We start from the raw sequence: 19,205 nt of genomic DNA on the forward strand, positions 1-19,205 counted from the left end.
AGAGGCTCTAATCTCGTCAAAAGTAACTGCTGTCAGGCCGCCATCCCTCTTCGTGATGTGAGCCCTGCAGGGATGCTTTGTAGTAAATTTAATTTTTCTGACAATGCATATATGGTCATTCTTTCTTGATACTGTCTTGCTTTATCCCATAAATGTAAAATACCCTTTGCTGCATTCTCATTTGTTCAAATAATTTGTCTGGGTGAATGCCAGGTGATAATGCAAGATCAACAAGCAGATTTGTGTTGAGTTGGAGTGCGATACAAGCATATTCCAGAGACATTTCAATCGCACTGGCATTGTTTCCTCAATTTCTATATACCAGTGTTTGTTATTAAACGAAAATAGATGGAATCCACCTCTTTTATTGAGCATACAGCTCCAGTAAACCATCCGACTCGCTCTGAATCAAGGGGTGCCAAATGTGCATAAATTCAGTGTAGATATCATGAGGAAGACGGATGTGATATCACTGGCTTTGTTATATTACTGACTATTCACTCGAGGAGTAGAAAATGTCATGCAGCACCAATCACAGGGCAATTCTCATGTGAAAGTAGATATTCACAGGTGAGTCAAATGTGACATACTCTTGATCACGAGGCAAACTCAAAATGACCAATGGGCAATGCCCAATGGCAATGAGAGTTGGCCAGAAATCACATGAACGCATGGCTTCAGTGTGCGCCTAACTTAAGATTGAAAACATAACATAATAGACATTACAGCAGAGATGGAGAGGTTGAGGGAGGGGGGACGATTTTGGTATTTTAATACCTGCACACACAATAAAAAAAGAAAGTTTCAAGATTGAATATTCATATGAAACTACCCGTAAATAATCCTGATTGCTTTTATAATGGTATCAGAGAGGAAAAAGTAATCTTGACTGCTCAACTAACTACATCTCATCGAATTTTGCTTCATGGTTCATGGTTTTATTATCAAAACATCGCAGCCTCAAGGCTGAACTGTGAATGATTTACAAGGTTAAAAAAACAAAAACAACTGAAGATAATAATATAATCATAACAGAACAACATATGAATCAAACTAAAAGAGCATTCATGTCATCATTCAACAGTCTAATAGTGTTGGGAATTGCACTCTTTCGGTAGTGTTCAGTTGTACATTTCATTTTACAGAATCTATCACTATGACCCAGTTGTCTATGTAGTGGTTGTTTTTAAGGTAACCAGTCTGGAAATCTACGATGCAAAGAAGATGCAAAATTTTCACAAAGTTGTTTATGGCATTCCTGTAGATAATTCAACTGGCAGGTACGCAGAGGGAATGATGGTAGGATTGATCGGTGGTAGTCAAGATAATCCTTAGTGTGCATTTTTGCAATGCTTAGTATAGTTATCTGCTGTTGTGTTAGAGAGGAATGCGGTACTGGACAGCATTGTTCCATCATGGGTCTGATGTAATATGTATACAGTACACCAAAATCAGATATTATTTTGGAATATGGAACTTCTTCAATGATCGAAACATGCACAACTTTCCTGAAACCTTTGAGAGAAAATGAAGTTTAAGTGATTATCCCACTTGAGGTCATTGCTGATTACAACTCGCCGTCATTTAACCCACTGACTTTCCTGTCCTGACCCAATCAGCACCGTGGCTGCCATGCTACACGAGCCAATGGCACACCACATTGCTCGCCGTCACTTAGGGGCGACCATGCTGGAAGTCCCTCCTGCCCCCACCTCCCCAAACCAATGAATATCAAAGGGTCAGAGCACAATGAACCCCCCCCCACCCCTCCTATAAATGTAACAAAATGTAATATGGTACATAGAAGGATATTGTTAAATCTTCAATCATGGATAATATGGCTACGTGTCCCATTCATCACCACAATTCCTTTTTTCCAAAGCACAACATTAAAGAAAATATCATAGAGTATATTTTGAAGTGAAAACATTTCACTCACCTTTGAGACAAGTGAGCCATTAAACCTGGACAAGCCAGCCTATTTAAGGTGGCACTGATCTGATGAGTACATTTGGGTAATTTTTCTTTTAAGTGTAATCATCTCCTGGTAAGTGGAAATATCAAATACACAAACATTAGTATTGGTGCTTGGGACTCGAAAAGGTCTATCACAAGGTCTATCAGGTTACAAGTCAAAAGATGATGAGAATCGTTATGTCTCAGGTTAAGGATTAATTGCAAATCCTTCCATCATGATCAGTGTGAGTGCAAGGCCAGTCAAAAAGGGACTCAATACAGACTCATCTGATAACTGGAATCTGCAAATGGGATGGGATCAACCGGTGCTACATCCCTACCAGCGGGTTCTCCACGTAAAAAAAAACAGGAATAGAAAGGAACACGACGGTGAAGAAAAAGGTGAAATTAATCAAACAATAGAGTGAATGGAGGAATTATGCGGTGCATTGAAAGCTTGTTTAAGGAAGAGTCAAGGGGAGAAAAATACGTCTTTTTATAGGTTTAATTTAAAGGTAATAAAGTATATACAGTAAATTGTTTAATTTTATCAAAACAGTCTTGTTTGACAAATCCATATAAATGGCTCACAAGAGAAAACTACAACAGCAATCAGTAGAAAACATATCTCTGCCACGCCGACCAGTTTACGTTTTGTATCACACTGATAGGCTGGATCTGGATCTTCACCAAAATGTAATCAATTCGTCCTTGTCACACACCCAACCTATCCACCAAGTTTCTTCCGAATCAGTCCATAACTTTTGAGATATCGTGCTCACAATAAACAAACAAGCAAACAGGGGTGAATAGACATTATGCCTTATCTCTGTGCACCTTCGGTGTTGGAAGTAATGATTTGATTCCCTTGTAGGGCATTTACAATAATGTTCAAATAAAAACAGAAGAAACTCATGTTCAATTCAAAGCTGGGAAACAGACCTGAAATCTGAGTGGAGAGCTGCATTAATTTGAGGAAGAGGGGTGGAATTTTAATGACTAAAGGCAAGATTTTAATATGTACGCAATAATCAATCAGTCATTCAATTTATTATGAAGCACTTTTCATTTAGTGGCAAAATCTCAAAGTGCTTTATGAAGAAAAAAAATGTAAAAAGCAACTGTAAGATTAACTAGACTCAATAATGCACGGTTAGAGCGTCCGCTTCAAGTCTGGAAGGTCAGTGGTTCTCACCCTAGCAGAGTAATACCAAAAACTTTAAGATGGTACGTGCTGCTTCCTTGCTTGATGTTCAGCATTTAAAAGGATAGAACGTGGACAATTCCGATAGGTTGGCATCCATGGGGAGGAGGAAAATCCTCCTGAGGAAATTCTGAGTGTGGTGAGAAATGCGATGCCATTGTTGTGATGCTGGTATCCAAAATGCCCTGGGAAGTGCCATCACTTCCTCCAAGCTCAGTTGGATGTTTCTCTCATCTCGCAGCAGTCATGTGTTGTGTGTGTGTGTGTGTGTGTGTGTGTGTGTGTGTGTGTGTGTGTGTGTGTGTGTGTGTGTGTGTGTGTGTGTGTGTGTGTGTGTGTTTTGCAGCTCCAGTACGAGCCTTAGATCCTGCAAGAAAGAAGGTTTTGTTGAGAACATTTAAGAAGCATAATTTGTGAAGCTGTGTAGAATTTAAAAGGCAGTGAATTCCATGGTTGAGGAACATATTTGTATATGGAGGTCACTCAATCACCAAAACATCCTTATCCTCATGCAAGGAACTGCCAGGAGATTTGCGTTGTTGGACAGTAGCTTTGCGTTGTTAAAGTCAGGTCAGGTTCGATCTGTGACCTGCTACAGGTACCATGTAAACCTGTACTAACCTGTTCCATGGTCGGGTTGTCGGCGACTAAACCATCTCCCCCACCAGGTTTTCTGGTGAGGAGGGTGTTTGGATATGGACACCCAGCAGGATTAAAAACAAAACCTGTCAAAGGGCGGAGGAGCTCCTTGTGAGCCAAAGGCCATCCATATCTAGTGCCCAACTGTGTCTGCGGACGTCCTCCTGCAGTTGGGTTACTTCTTATTAGGAGGTTGGTGGCAGGATTTGCACTCCGGCCAACGTAAAACCCTTCATTCCGCAAAACGCAAAAACGCAAAAAAATCTGAAAACCCACTCCGTGGGAGTACCTCCTGTGCAGCTTCCCTTCGCAGGGCAGCTCACCGGATGACAGGATTGGGGCAAAGCCTTCGGGACTCCCAATCTTTGATAGGAGGGAAACCACGGGGTAACATCCCTGGGTCAGATTGCGGGAGAGTGTCGGAGTGGTGCTGAGGTGTCGTCCACCAGACGGCGGTCTCCTTGGGTTAACCTGAGGCGGTCCCTTCGGGTGGGTGCCTGGAATGTCCTATCCCTAAGAGAGGATGATCACCTGTCTCTTTTATCATCTGAGCTCAAGCGTTTGGACATCGGGATTGCAGCTCTCTCTGAGGTTCGGAGACGGGATTGCGGCGAGATAATGGTGGGTGGTTACACCTACTATTGGTCTGGTCGCTCTGATGGTTACCATACCCAAGGAGTTGCTGTAGCTGTGTCCAATAAGCTGACCCCATGATAATTGAGGTAACACCGGTCAACGAGCGTATTATGAGATTAAGGATTCGCCACTCCTTAGGCGTCATTTCCCTGGTCTCTATTTATGCTCCGACTGAGGCGAGTGATCTCACCGTGAAGGACACATTCTACGCCACACTCGAGTCTGTGGTTGATCAGTGCCCCAGACGAGATACACTTCTAGTCTTGGGGGATTTCAATGCATCGAGTGGAACTGATAGGGATGGTTATGAGGTGTGTGTTGGTCCCCATGGGTCAGGAACTATGAACCAGAATAGCACTAAGTTCCTTGACTTTGCAAGAAGTCATGGACTTAGGGTGGCTGGTTCATGGTTTCAGCGCCCGCAAGCTCATCGCTGTACTTGGTATTCCAACGCTGGCGGTGTGGCAAAGGAGACTGACCATGTCCTCATTGACGGTCGTTGGAGGATGATCCAGAACTGCAGGGTCTACCGGAGTGCTCAGTTCCTCAATACTGACCACAGGCTTGTTGTAGCAACTCTAAAGCTGCACCTTAAATCCTGGAGAATGGTATCATCCCAGCCTAGGCTGGATGTTGCCAAGCTCAGGGATGAGAGAGTAGCTGAGGAGTTTGCGAACAGGCTGAGTGGACACTTGGGGGGTCTGGGTGCTTTGGGGGGTCCTGAAGAGTTGTGGAGCACCTTCAAGACCACCGTCCTTGATGTTGCCAGTGGATGCCTTGGAGTTCACCGCAGGGCAAAGAAGAATTTTGTCTCTCAAGGGACACTGGATACCATTGACCAGAGTCGCAGGGCCAGGCTGAATGGCAGAGATGAGCTGTTCAGGGAGCTGAGGCGTAAAACTGTACGTGCACTGAGGGTGGACAAGGAGGCCTATGTGCGAGGAATCTGTGAGGGGGTAGAGCATCACCTGTGGACAGGTGATTCTCGTCCCGCTTACAGGGGAATTCGCGCATTACGTTCATCCAAGCCCATCCCTCGGAGCACTGCAGTTCGAGCAGAGAGTGGTAGGCTCTTGACAGAGGACTCTGAAGTGAAGGCCCGCTGGGCCGGTTACTTTGAGCGGTTGTACCAGGCTGATCCCCCAGCTGTCGAGTTGGACGTCAAGGGTGTTACAATCCCTGTTGCTGACCCTCGAATCAACTGTGGTCCACCATCGCTTGTGGAAACACGGGCTGCGGTGAACCAGTTGAAACGGGGCAAAGCTCCAGGGATCTGTGGCATCCATGCTGAACTTCTCAAGGCTGGTGGAAATGCTGCACTCGTGTCGTTGCATGCAGTTTTGTGCTCTGCCTGGAACACAGGCATCATCCCAACTGACTGGAAGAGGGGCCTTGTTGTCCCTCTCTGGAAAGGGAAGGGTGATCGCCAAGACTGCAACAACTACCGAGGGGTGACGCTGCTCTCAGTGCCGGGCAAGGTCTTTGCTTGGATAATTCTTGATAGGGTTCACCACCATCTGCTTGAGCACCAGCATCCAGAGCAGTCAGGCTTTACACCAAAGAGGTCAACGATTGACCGTATCCTTGCACTTCGTGTCCTCACCGAACGCAGATGAGAGTTTTGGCAGGGGCTGCTTGCAGCCTCTGTTGATGTCTGTAAAGCGTTCGATTCAGTGAATCGAGATGTCCTCTGGAGGATTCTTGGTCTTCGTGGGGTGCCACCAAAACTGATCGATCTGATGTCTGAACTCTACTCTGGTACTGAGAGTGCTGTGAAGTGTGGTGGTACCATCTCTGACTTATTTCCAGTTGTTACTGGAGTCCGTCAGGGATGTGTACTTGCCCCCACACTTTTCAGCACTTGTATGGACTGGATTTTTGGGAGGATGTCGGAGAGATCAAGTTGCGGTGCATCGTTTGGCAATGTCAAGATCTCGGACCTTGATTTTGCAGATGATGCAGTCATCTTTGCGGAGACTTTAGACATCCTCTTGGGGGCCCTCGAGGTGCTGAATGAGGAGTCGGAGCCGTTGGGATTACGGATTTCTTGGGTCAAAACTAAGATCCAGGCTTTCGGTGACATCTTGGATGCTGCTGTCCTGTCTGTGTCTGTTTGTGGTGAGGATGTTGAGGTCGTGGATAGATTCACTTACCTTGGCAGTGATATTCATGTCTCCGCAGGTTGTGAGCCGGAGGTCAATAGACGTCTGGGTCGGGCCTGGGGAGTCATGGATTCACTGGATCATGGGGTGTGGCGCTGCCGGTACCTGTGCGGGAGGACGAAAGTCCGAGTCTTCAGGTCCTTGGTACTTCCAGTCTTGCTCTATGGGTGCGAGACTTGGACTTTGACCAAGGATCTGAGGCGGAGACTTAATTCCTTTGGTACCAGGTCTCTTCGGAGAATCCTTGGCTATCGCTGGTCGGATTTTGTGTCCAACGAGCGGTTGCTGAGAGAGACTCGGATGAGATTTGTTACCTGCATAGTCCGTGAGCGTCAGCTGCGGCTATATGGACATGTGGCTCGTTTTCCTGATGCTGATCCTGTTCACCAGATTCTCTCAGCGAGGGAGTCTCATGAATGGAGGAGGCCAGTGGGCCGACCACGTGCCTCATGGTTGCAGCAGGTTGACCATCATCTCAAGGAGATGGGGATGGGCCTGGCATCTGCCTGGGGGATGGCCAGACGGAGGCCCCTGGAGTACCGGCGGAAAGTGGACGCAGCGACGCGCTGTTCTGGCACATGCTCCCATACCTGACCCCTGACCTGACAGTAGCATTCGTGCAAGGGGGTAAGAAGGTGTGTTTTGATCAGAAATGTAGGCAGGAACTAATTTATGTTTGACTTTAAAGGTTAACAACAATATTTTAAAATCTATCAATTGGTTTACTGAGAGCCATTGAAGTATTTTGAGGATTGGAGTCACATGATCAGATTTATTAGCTTGAACTATGAGTCTGGCTATCGTATTCTGAATAAGTTCTAAGACTTGAAAAACACACACAAATACACACACACATACACACACACACACACACACACACACACACACACACACACACACACACACACACACACACACACACACGACTGTGAACAGTGAGTTGCAGTTATCGAAATGTGACATTATGACAGCGTGAACCTGAGGTTTTTTTTGTTTTTAAATGAATCAAAGGATCTAAGCTCGTGGAGGAGCTCAACAACAAAGGGCAGCACACAGCAAGTTTGCAAACTACCAAACAGTAAAGGGGAGGGGTTGGATATACAAGAAAATGAAAGGTGGAATAACATGAAGCGAGTAACAATGGCCTGTAGGGGAAGAGAATGGGAAACGATTGGCGTGTGTCGAAGAGATTGCGAATGTGCATGGGAAAAGGTACTTGAAGGTATGATGGGCAACACATTTGAAATTAAGATCAAAGTGAGGATCATGAGAGAACAGACACACGAGAACGATTCCAAAATTTGGAGAATAAGTGAACAAATAAATGAAGGTGAAAACCAGCATGACCGACTTTTGGAGAGTGAAACAGGTGAAGGTTTTTTGAGGAATGCATGTGACCTTGATTTTGGCATGAATGGATTTGGTTGAGATCGACTTCAAGAAATAGACTTCTAGATTTTTTGCAATATGGGGAATGTTGGAAAGTGTTGGGCCCATCGCGATACCTCGATTTTAGACGCTTTGAGCAGAGATTAGATAGTAATCCCCAAATTTCTCGATACAGTGTTGGATCATTTTAAGGACAAATGATCAGCCAAGGACCAGTAGGCCAGTTTTAGCAGCATTGAGTTTGAGAAAGTTCATGGACATCCATATTTTAATTACGAATGATATTCCTGAAAGGTGCACAATTATCATGGTCACGTCCTTTTATTGGCATGTCATATCAGCAGATGAACATGCTTGGTCAAATAGTACTTATGTATCCCTTCTGCCTTTTCATAATGTTAATATTTCTTAAATTGTATTTCCATAATTGTCAATGTGAGATAATAAATATAACAAAAATATATACAAATAATACTTCCAGAACTTATCGAACTTGGAAGGAAACAATCAAAATAATGCATGCAGAAGCAAAATGGAGGCATATTCAGAAATCAAGGCAGGTATTGAAATGCCAATAGACTGACAATATAAATGAAAGTTGATGACAAAGACAAAAGCTAACGAATGACAAAATATTGAAAAAAATGGACAAGAAGACTGTGAATAATAATAACAATAAACTTATCTAGAACAGCACACCAGAAAGCACACAGTCGCGCGTCATGCATTCATTCCGAACAACAATACTATCTTTAACTGAGCATGCTATGATTATGGCCCACTGCTATTACAGCCCATATACCCGTATCATCAATGCACTCGATTATGTCACATATATTGCCATTATCCACAGCTCGTTATTGATTATTGATTGATTATTGGGATATTTAACGACCACTTTGTGCACATTGCAGCTAAATTGCGCCAATGAAGATGAATATGAAGACATTTTCAAACGATGTTCCCCATGGCTAGTTGAGCGTATGTACGAAGTTTCACATCTACTTGTTAGGTGGTTCTGGAAAAGAAGGTTTTTTTACATCTTTTTTTTCAATCCAATATGGCCACATGACCGATAATGTCATAAATTTATTTCTTCACTCACATCGGGTCGTAGATCAGACATATGAAGTTTCAGATTTTTTAATAAGGATTTCAATTCAACCAGTTATGGCTGGAATACTACTTCACTGATGATGTCATCATTATCACCCGGTGTATTGTATTCCACTGATAGGCTGGATCTGCATCTGGACATTAACTAAAATCTAATGAGCTTGTTCTTGTCACCAACTCAACTCATCCATCAAGTTTTGTTATAAACCATCCACAACGTTTTGAAATATTGTGAGAAACAGTAAACCTTGAAATATTACAGGGGTTATGTTCCTGAAAAATGTCACGATATTCAAAACGGTGATCGTTAAAACCAAATATCCTGTGGGAATAAGGGGGTTAGGTACCTGGGCTTTGAGAAAATATAGAAGAAGGTCGGTGGCAGACAAAAACTAAACACATCACAATTGAAAAAAAATCTGTAAAATAAATATAAATCAACTTTATGATGGTTTCCTTCTGTGTTGAAGCAGATTAAACATTTCAAAATTGATTAAACTTGCTACCCCACCTCCATCATTCCTTCCTTAATAATCTCTTTAAAATATTTTTCCTTTGTAATCTGTCGATGTGTTTATTTTACAAACCGTTCCGCAGTTCCGTAAACCAGATAATAAAAAACTAGAAAGGCACTCTTTGACATTGCGACATCGTCAGATATGCCTCCGCCCAAATTATTACATCATTATAGATACTTGTACCAAGTTTGAATTACGTCCCTGAACTCAGATTCAAAACATTTAAGTTCTGTACCAAGTTTTGTACCATTTAAGTTTTGTACCAAAATCATTATAGATACTTGTACTAAGTTTGAATTCAATCCCTGAACTCAGATTCAAAACCTTAAATAATACTGGCTGTCATACCATACATCCAATCAGGTTGAAATTTAAAACATACTGTATATTCCTCATGACTACTAGATCATAATTGTGAAGTTTCACTTGGATTGATGAAGCGGTTCAAGAGGTTCATTTTTTGAAAGATTTTCGTTCATTCCAAAATGGTTGCCAGACCATGTGTCCTATTATATATTTGTGAACACCCTGGTATCACTGAGGCTTGGGGAACAGGTGGGTGAAGTTTCTCCTCCATCTGTCAAACCGTTCTGGAGAAAAAGATTTTATAAAGCTTATTCTAAAAAAAAATCATAGCTGCTAAATCAAGTGACCTGTGACGTCATATGTGGAGAACATTTTGGTGCTCATGAATAGGCGATCATACCTGTAAAGTTTTGCCTCGATCTGGTCAACCGTTGCGGAGAAGATTTTTGAACATTTTTAAGTAAAAAAAAAAAGGCTGCCGAACCATGTGACCGATGACGTCATTAATCCCCCTCCTCCCCCCCCCAATGCAATTTAGCCCTAGATGACCCTCAAATTTTTTCATACTGATCGGATAAAGTGTTTGATGTATGCAATTATGACAACGTAATTAAGCCAGCTATGACATCATCAAAAATCACACTTATTTCCCATGGGAAATACTTGACATGTGCCAAGTTTAAATTTTTTTCATGGAGCATTTTCGGAGATACAGGTGTGAAGTTTTTCCTATTTTCTAACATAGCTGCCACACCACATGGCCTATGACATCATAATTATCATTAAAACATTCTACATGAGTAGTCACACCTATGGTGAAAAGTTAGTGTCAATTGGATAAGTGGTTGCAGAGAAAACAGAAAATTAACACGGACGGATGGATGGACAACCCAAAAACAATGCCTCGAAGTAACTTCATCAGCGGAGGCATAATTTAATGAATCACTTTTGTCTATCATTTTAAACTTCGACGCCATTCCATTATTAACGATGCGAAAGCCTCTTGGTGTGAGATAACCATCACAGTTCAACTCAAAAATGGTGATAAGTAAAAATTAAACCCTGCGATAACTAAATTGTAATTGGTCAAAACGAAAATTAAACCCTGCGATTGGTCAAAACCCATGATATTCAAACATAGTTAAGGGTATAATTACTGCACTGTATTTCGTTTTTGGCTCCATCTCTCAATTGTGAAGAATCACTTTAAAAAGTTCTCACATCCACATCCGCATTTAGATCCTTACCAAAATATATTCACTTTATCCTTGTCACAGAACCAACATGTCCAGAAAATTTCGTCCCAATCCATCCTTAACTTTGTGAGATATCCTGCTCACAGACAGACACAAACAGACAGCGGTGAAAACATAACCTCCATCCACCTTCGATGGTGAAGGTAATGAAAAAATTGTCGTCTCCCTTCCGGATCTTCATAAAAATCAAATTAATTTGTCCTTGTCACACACCCAACCTGCCCAGAAATTCTTGTCCCAATCCATCTATATAAGGTTTTTGGCCCAATCTCTCAATGGTGAAGAATCGCTTTAAAAATTCCAGTATCCGGATCCGGATCCAGATCTTTACCAAACTCTAATCAGTTTGCTCTTGTCATGCACCCAACCTGCACACCAAATTTCGTCCGAATCCGTCCATAACTTTTTGAGATATCCTGCTCACAGATAGACAGACAGATGGACTGACAGACAAGCAAACAGGAGTCAATACATAAACTCCATCAATCTTCGGTGGCAGAGGTAATAATTCCTGAATGTCTATGAGTGTTCTATTAAAAATATACATTCTTTATCTTATGTGCAGGTTACATGTCAATGAAGTTTGATTTCTTGCAAAGGAAGTCAACCCCAAATGAAAGCATTTTTATTATTTAATGTAGTGGAATGTATGCGGCTTAAAGCTCAATCAAATAGAGAGCTCGAAAGCCAATGTTTAATCTTCGGCTTCCTCACATTATTCCCAGAAGTTGCAACCAAGGAGGCAATAAATAAATGTCTATGATTAATGCAGAAATCTTTGTTTGGAAATGACTTTAACTTAAATCTATTGCACGTACATTACTTTAATTAATAAAAAATATACAATTTTCAATCACTCTTCATGATATACCTTTGGGCCAGATTTGCATCCGGACTGGAACGTCATGAGGCAGAGAGATGGGGGGGGGGAGAAAAAGAGAGAGATGATGATGATGTGAGAGATGATGATGAGAGAGAGGCACAGAGAGAGAGAGAGAGAGAGAGAGAGAGAGAGAGAGAGAGAGAGAGAGAGAGAGAGAGAGAGAGAGAGAGAGAGAGAGAGAGAGAGAGAGAGAGAGAGAGAGAGAGAGAGAGAGAGAGAGAGAGATATATGGGGGAGAAAGAGAGATCCCTCCCCTCCCCAAACCTCCTACAACACCCAGTTTATGTTCCTCAGTCTTAGTTATATGTTAGGTATCCTGAATAAAGGTGGTGGTACCAGAAAGCTCCCTGACTTGTGGTATAATGAGCAATTTCAAATGAAAAATGTTCACCATACTTAACATTACGGACAAAGGAGGATGCATAAATACGAGTGGTGGGGCTGAGGTGGGGTGTTGACCCACTTTACTCTACTTGCTGTGAAAATGCAAGAGTTTTACATGTGGAGGAACGAAGTAGGCTCAGCATGCAATGGACAGCAGCCTCATCGGCTGTGCGAGATAATTAAATCTGGCGCACGCAGATCATCCGTGGACACGGGATCTGTGTGAGATTAATTAAACGATTCCCAGTGGTTTTCAGCATCCAAGCACACGGGAATGATGGCGTAGCCTTTCACCGACACTCGTTTTATTTAGACGAATTGTTTTACATACTAACTACACCGTGTGCAACACATATAACCCAGAAACTTCCTCGGGGTCAGATGGAACATCTTTATTCCACAGCACGGTTAATATCTCCACTTATTTAGGATCTTTTATGAATTTCCAAAAAATAAGCCATCAACAGTAGATAATAAATAAGTGCTGCATAATTAAGATGAACATATACCTGTAAATTTCTCAGCCAAAGGTTTAGCTCTTGTCTACATGACTGTTGCATAGAAGACAGAGCAAGCATGCTCTGCTCAATTGAATGATGAACCCAGAGGAGTTTCAGTCAGTTGCTGACATGCCATTGGGTCATCATTCAATGGAACAGTAGCATCTTCTCACTTACATCCTGGCCTTGCACATCCATTGCTGAAAATTCCAAATAGGGTGGCTCTGATAAAGTGGACTCCAAAAATAAAAAACAAAAATCCAAAAAATATTTACAAAAGACTCCAAAAAAAAAAAATTCCAAAAAATATTTACAAAAGTAAGTAAATCCATACTTCCTTCAACGCCTGGAGTCGACAATTTTTGTATCTGAGGGGTTTTCCATAACCGTCCATTGAGGTGCAAGTACCTGCAGAATCCCAACCTCGGTTACCAGCACGAAGGCGGATTCCCAAGACTCACTGGAGTGGTGGGAGCCAGAGGAAAAGGAAACCATTCTTTTTGGGAGCGAAAACAGAGTGCTCTGCATAAAATGTCCTCACGGCTGTCAAAAATCTTCACAAAAATAAGATACACAGCTGGCTTACTTCCCATAGCTGCAGAAGCAATGCATACAAAGAGAGTGAATAGTTGCATACATATGATACATGGACTCCTGTAAACTATGCGTTATGAGCACGTGTCGAATACAGGAACATTTTCAAAAATTATTGATTACACTTGTGTGGGAGTAATACCATCCACCCAAACGATAAGTGCATTCATGAGATCAAAGCACACCGATGTCAAGAGCTCAGATACACAAGAAGGAGTGTTCGAAGAAAGAAAAGGAAATCAAAGATAAATCCATGTCGAATGGTCGGTTTGTAAGAAAATATTGTCTAACGAAGTTCAAAGAGAAGTCTTGAAGGGTTTAACTTTTATGATGTGGCACAAGCGTTGACAACTTGGCCATATCGAGGCCAGCGTTTGATAGCAGAGGTACCGAGGTGGTGAAAGTGTGAGGGAAAGAAGGAGCAAAGGGGTGTGGGGATATATCTCTCTCTCTCTCTCTCTCTCTCTCTCTCTCTCTCTCTCTCTCTCTCTCTCTCTCTCTCTCTCTCTCTCTCTCTCTCTGTCTCTGTCTCTCTCTCTCTCTCTCTCTCTCTCTCTCTCTCTCTCTCTCTCTCTCTCTCTCTCTCTCTCTCTCTCTCTGTCTCTCTCTCTCTCTCTCTCTCTCTCTCTCTCTCTCTCTCTCTCTCTCTCTCTCTCTCTCTCTCTCTCTCTCTCTCTCTCTCTCTCTCTCTCTCTCTCTCTCTCTCTCTCTCTCTCTCTCTCTCTCTCTCTCTCTGTCTCTGTCTCTGTCTCTGTCTCTGTCTCTCTCTCTCTCTCTCTCTCTCTCTCTCTCTCTCTCTCTCTCTCTCTCTCTCTCTCTCTCTCTCTCTCTCTCTCTCTCTCTCTCTCTCTCTCTCTCTCTCTCTCTCTCTCTCTCTCTCTCTCTCTCTCTCTCTCTCTCTCTCTCTCTCTCTCTCTCTCTCTCTCTCTCTCTCTCTCTCTCTCTCTCTCTCTCTCTCTCTCTCTCTCTCTCTCTCTCTCTCTCTCTCTCTCTCTCTCTCTCTCTCTCTCCCCCACACTTTCTGCTTTCTTTTCTCTCTCAACTCTCACTTTACCATCTCCCTGTTCCACCCTCATTTCTCCTTTATTTTGTCTCTCCGCCCCCCCCTACTCCCATCTCTCTCTCTCTCGGAAAACTAATTTTTCGAAACTTATTTAAAGTGAATCGCTCCTCCTGCCGCCGTTCCCATCAGTGACAGCTTGACAGGATGGTTTATCTCAGGACTCCGAGTGGAGATGTCGAGAGCAGGTTTGGGTTTATTTTGTTTTAGGTTTCGAGCCGCGGACACAGGTGAAGGGAATTGGGGTTGCTTGTACACAGGGTAGCGGTGACGTCACGCCATCACCGACTCGCAGTCGGGCCGAACGGACGGACGGTCGGAGGATGTTCGGTCGGTGCTGACAACAGGGGAGTGGAGAAAAATTTCCTGGGACAATTTTCTATGGCGCTCAGACTTTTAAATGCGTTTAAATATTACATGTCGAGCAATTGGATGTCAAAGCGGACAGTAAACACGACAGGGGATTGGAACAGGGTGGTGTGAAGAAACATTGAGTGGATGAGGGGTTGGGTTGAGGCCGAAGGGGGATGCGAATGGTGGGGGGGGGGGTACCTCAATAAGATCCAAGATTAAGAAAAGAGAGGCAATTACGGACACCCGGTGATTGGCGAGTCCACCGTGTGGTGATTGGCGAGTCCACCGTGTGGTGATTGGCGAGTCCACCGTGTGGTGATTGGCGAGTCCACCGTGTGGTGATTGGCGAGTCCACCGTGTGGTGATTGGCGGGTCCACCGTGTGGTGATTGGCGGGTCCACCGTGTGGTGATTGGCGGGTCCACCGTGTGGTGCTTTCATGTCGGTGTCGGCGATGATTTCGTGTTAATGTGGATATAAAGCGCGGACCGTGGACGGGACGGGCACAAAAACACATTGACTGAGAGAATTAAACCCCAAAAACCCCATGACGTCGTGAGGAGAACATTTCAATTCAAAGTGCTCATATCACTCACCTGGTCGCGCATCTGCGCAGACCGAGACGGCGACCCCAACTCCTTCTCGACCGTCATGCTTCTTTTTCTCTGTCAGGGATGGTCACACGATCCACAGCGAGTCCTTGCTGACAGAGAGCCGCTGCCTCGTGCTGTTTGGGTGGTGAGGGAAGTGTAAAGTGTTAAAGAACGAGGACGAATGGAGGTTTGAAACACTCGCAGGGTCGTTGACCGCCAGGCGGCACCGTGGGTTCGTGACTGACGCGTCGGTTCCGCCACGGGCAGGACGCGCGGTTGATGCCCGGAGGCGAATCGCGAGGCTGCGCACAGAACCCGCTCTCGTTCAATTTCTTACCCCCTCACGCCTCACCTTACGCCCACCCTCGTCGACTTCTTCCCCAGCCATGCGACCCCCACACACTGACGTACCTACGTGAGTCGAGCTGCACTTCGGGCTCCAGTCGGGTGCAGGTGCGCACCGGACCGCGCCAAAGCGAGTAGTAGAGCAAGCGTACCCGCAGATTCGCCCGCTGCCCTCCGCACTTCCCTTCCCTCCGGCTGCCCGGGCCCGACGCCGCACCAGCACCGTCCCTCCCACGGTCCGAGTGATTAATACCGCCAAGGCACTTCTTCTTGCAGCCTGCGCCAACCACCGGCGATTAACAGGTTCCTCTCGGGGCACAAAAAATAAAAATATATATTTTAATCAAAAACTCCATCCCAAAGCAGGGAATCTCAAATAGGTGATGCTCCCAGCAAGAAGATCCTCTCGGACCATTGTCCCCCTCGAAGCTGTCGCGAACCCCTCACACCTTTCGCAGCCGGGATGGCCACTTGTGTTGTTCTTACGTGATGATCCCAAGGTCAAGCAACCTGCTCCGGGCAAACGGCTTCGAGCTTCTCAAATTGCCTCGACAGAAATGCGTGGGAAATGGCTTTTAATGAGGAAATGACAACAAATAAACAAACAATAAATAAATAAATAAATACGAATGAAATCGCCACTTGGTGTCCCAAGCGCTTTGTCATCGTCCGTCTGTAATCAGAAGATACGAGGAGTCTTTGAAGCACGTCCCGCAGAAATTGTGGCGGTGGAACGGTTGCGAAGCCATTGCCTCTCGACGACTTCGATTGGGTCGATCCAGCTTGTGACCTGGTGCAGTCCACGTTGTCCAGTCTGCTCTTAACCTTCGTTCACACCTTGATCATGTTACACACAGCAATCAAACTTTAATCCCCCCCCCCCCCCGGAGTACTCAGCGCCACTTACTCGTACATCGCAGTTCTCACCATCTAAGACAGCCGAGAGTAACTCAAAACGTCGTGACAAACTGTCAAGTCACTCTGAGGTGTTTCGTTCACACCTTGATCACGTGATGAACAGCAATCAAACTTTAATCTCCTTGGAGTGCTCAGCGCAACGAACTCGTACATCTCACCACCTGAGAATAGCCTGGATTATCTTCCACGCAAAGACCAACTTTTACATGAAGTACCAATGGCTACGATCAACCAAGTTTGGCACGAGTTGCTTGACAACACATGCATGAATCCCAGTCTCTTGTGTGGAATATTTTGATTGCATCTAAATTGCAATGAGCTGAATGCATGTTTCAACGAGAAGGGCTCACACACCCGACCTGTCCACCAAGTTTCGTCTGAATCCGTCGACAATTTTTTGAGATATCGTGCTGTATATCGTTTTTGGCCCGACCTCTCAATGGTGAAGAATCACTTAAAAAATTCGAGTAGCCGGATCCGGATCTGGATCTTCACCAAAATCTAATCAGTTCGTCCTTGTCACACAACGAACCTGCACACAAAATTTTATCCAGATCCGTCCACAACTTTTTGAGATACTTGCAAACAGACAGACAGATGAAAAATCTCTCAGAGTGACAACTTGGCAAAACAGCACAAAGTAGAATGCAACTCAGTAGAACACATACATCTGCCAGGTGGGACAGTTTACGTTTTTTGTCCCAGTGATGGCTGGATCCGAACCAAAATCCAATCCACTTGTTCTTGTCACCTATTTAACTCATCCACCTTGTTTTGTCATAACTCGTCCACAACTTTTTAAGATATAGTGATATATTTAGTTTTTGGCCCCATCTATCAATTTTAGAAATTAGGCCTGTGTTGACATTTTGACCTTAAAAAAATAATTGGTAGTTGAACTCAGTGATCTGACATGAAAATGCTCTTAAAATTTCAAGTCAATCAGATTAAAATTGAGGATTTTAGAAAATTTGAACCAAATTGGCCTATGTAGACCTTTTAGCCATTGTTTACCTCAAAATTAGTAGGTGGTTGAATTTGGCAAATGCTCTTAAAATTTAAAGTTAATTGGATGAAAATTGAGGATTTTAGAAATTCGGCCTATGTTGACCTTTTGGTCGATGTTGACCTCAAAATTAATATGTCGTTGAGTTCAGCGACCTCATATGCAAATGAGCTTCAAATTTCAAGTCAATCGGATGAAAAGTGAGGATTTTAGAAATTTTGGTCCAAATTGGCCTTTTGGCCCATGTTGATCTCAAAATGAAAAGGTGGTTGAATTCAATGACCTGATGTACAAATGCTCTTCAAATTTGAATTCAATCAGTTGAAAATTGGCAATTTTAGAAACAATTAAAAAAACATGGCCTAATTTGGGTTAACCTTATGGCCTATGTTGACCTTTTGACCAAGGACAACCTCAAAAGTAATTGGCGCTTGAATTCACTGACCTGAGATGAAAATGCTGTTCAAATTTCAAGTCAATCGGATGAAACATGAGTATTTTAGAGAATTTGGCTCAAATTGGGCTATTGGCCTACGTAGACCTTTTTGGACAACCGAATTTTAGGAAACTTCAATGAACGACCATCACAGGGTCAGTGACATTAATCTCTGAAATTTTCAGAACGATCGGTTGAGTGGTTTGGGCTGGAGGCGAGCGGACGAACACACAAACAAACACACAAACAAACAAACAAACACACAAACAAACAAACAAACAAACAAAAAAACACACAAACAAACGGAGGCGATCAACATACTTGTCAAAAAATGTTATTTTTTCCAAGTAACAAACAGACACAGAGGGGTGAAAACAAAACCTCCGTCCACCTTCGGTGGCAGAGGTAAAAAAAAAATACTCACAATATTTTCTGCTTCAATTCACGACTTACTACCTGAAATAGTTTCCTCCAGCCAAGAAACGAGAAAACGAACTCTCAAGTCCCAAATGTATCCCAACTCCTACAATATCCAAATTAGAAGCAACTGAAATAAACGGGGAAACAATTAACGAGAATAAACTTGTGGGACCATTGCGTGTTGGCCATTAAGTAGGTGTATATGGGGAGACTAGGTGAACTTATTACGAATGAAAGTGACACTGCAATGACCGTAACATCACTTGAAGTAGTTTTGTGAAACAACACACTTTTGGAAACCGCAATAGATTTCACTTCAAAAGTTCAGCTCCATTCTGCAATCAGAGTAATGTGGTTGGTGTCATACTTTTGAAAATGAATCTGCAAACTTTCAACTCCTGCACACAGTTAATAATTCATCAAATCACCAATTGCATGCAAAGTTAAATATATTACACTTTCCATTCGCTGTTAATGCGTGTCGGACAATTCCAAACCCCTCAAAAAAATACTAATTGGATAAAATAGCAG

At 43.4% G+C, this 19,205-nt stretch overlaps 1 protein-coding gene across 2 annotated transcripts in view; it reads right to left on the reverse strand.

Moving 5' to 3' along the window:
• Window positions 1-16,225, reverse strand: part of LOC147030532 (inactive dipeptidyl peptidase 10-like) — a 780,352-nt gene extending 764,127 nt beyond the window's left edge. The window contains exons 1-2 of one of the 2 annotated variants that reach the window (XM_085874668.1): window positions 15,961-16,225; window positions 15,553-15,683 (exon numbers count right to left, since the gene is read on the reverse strand). In XM_085874668.1, coding sequence (XP_085730794.1) covers window positions 15,553-15,609 — 57 coding nt within the window. In that variant the 5' untranslated portion in view covers window positions 15,610-15,683; window positions 15,961-16,225. The remainder of the gene's footprint in view (window positions 1-15,552; window positions 15,684-15,960) is intronic. The other variant, XM_085874669.1, reaches the window with a different exon arrangement.
• Window positions 16,226-19,205: the final 2,980 nt, after the last annotated feature.

Source organism: Eptatretus burgeri, chromosome 3 (genome assembly GCF_056783735.1).
Source record: "Eptatretus burgeri isolate ZD-2024b chromosome 3, Ebu_testis_v1, whole genome shotgun sequence".
Classification (NCBI taxonomy): Eukaryota; Metazoa; Chordata; class Myxini; order Myxiniformes; family Myxinidae; genus Eptatretus; species Eptatretus burgeri.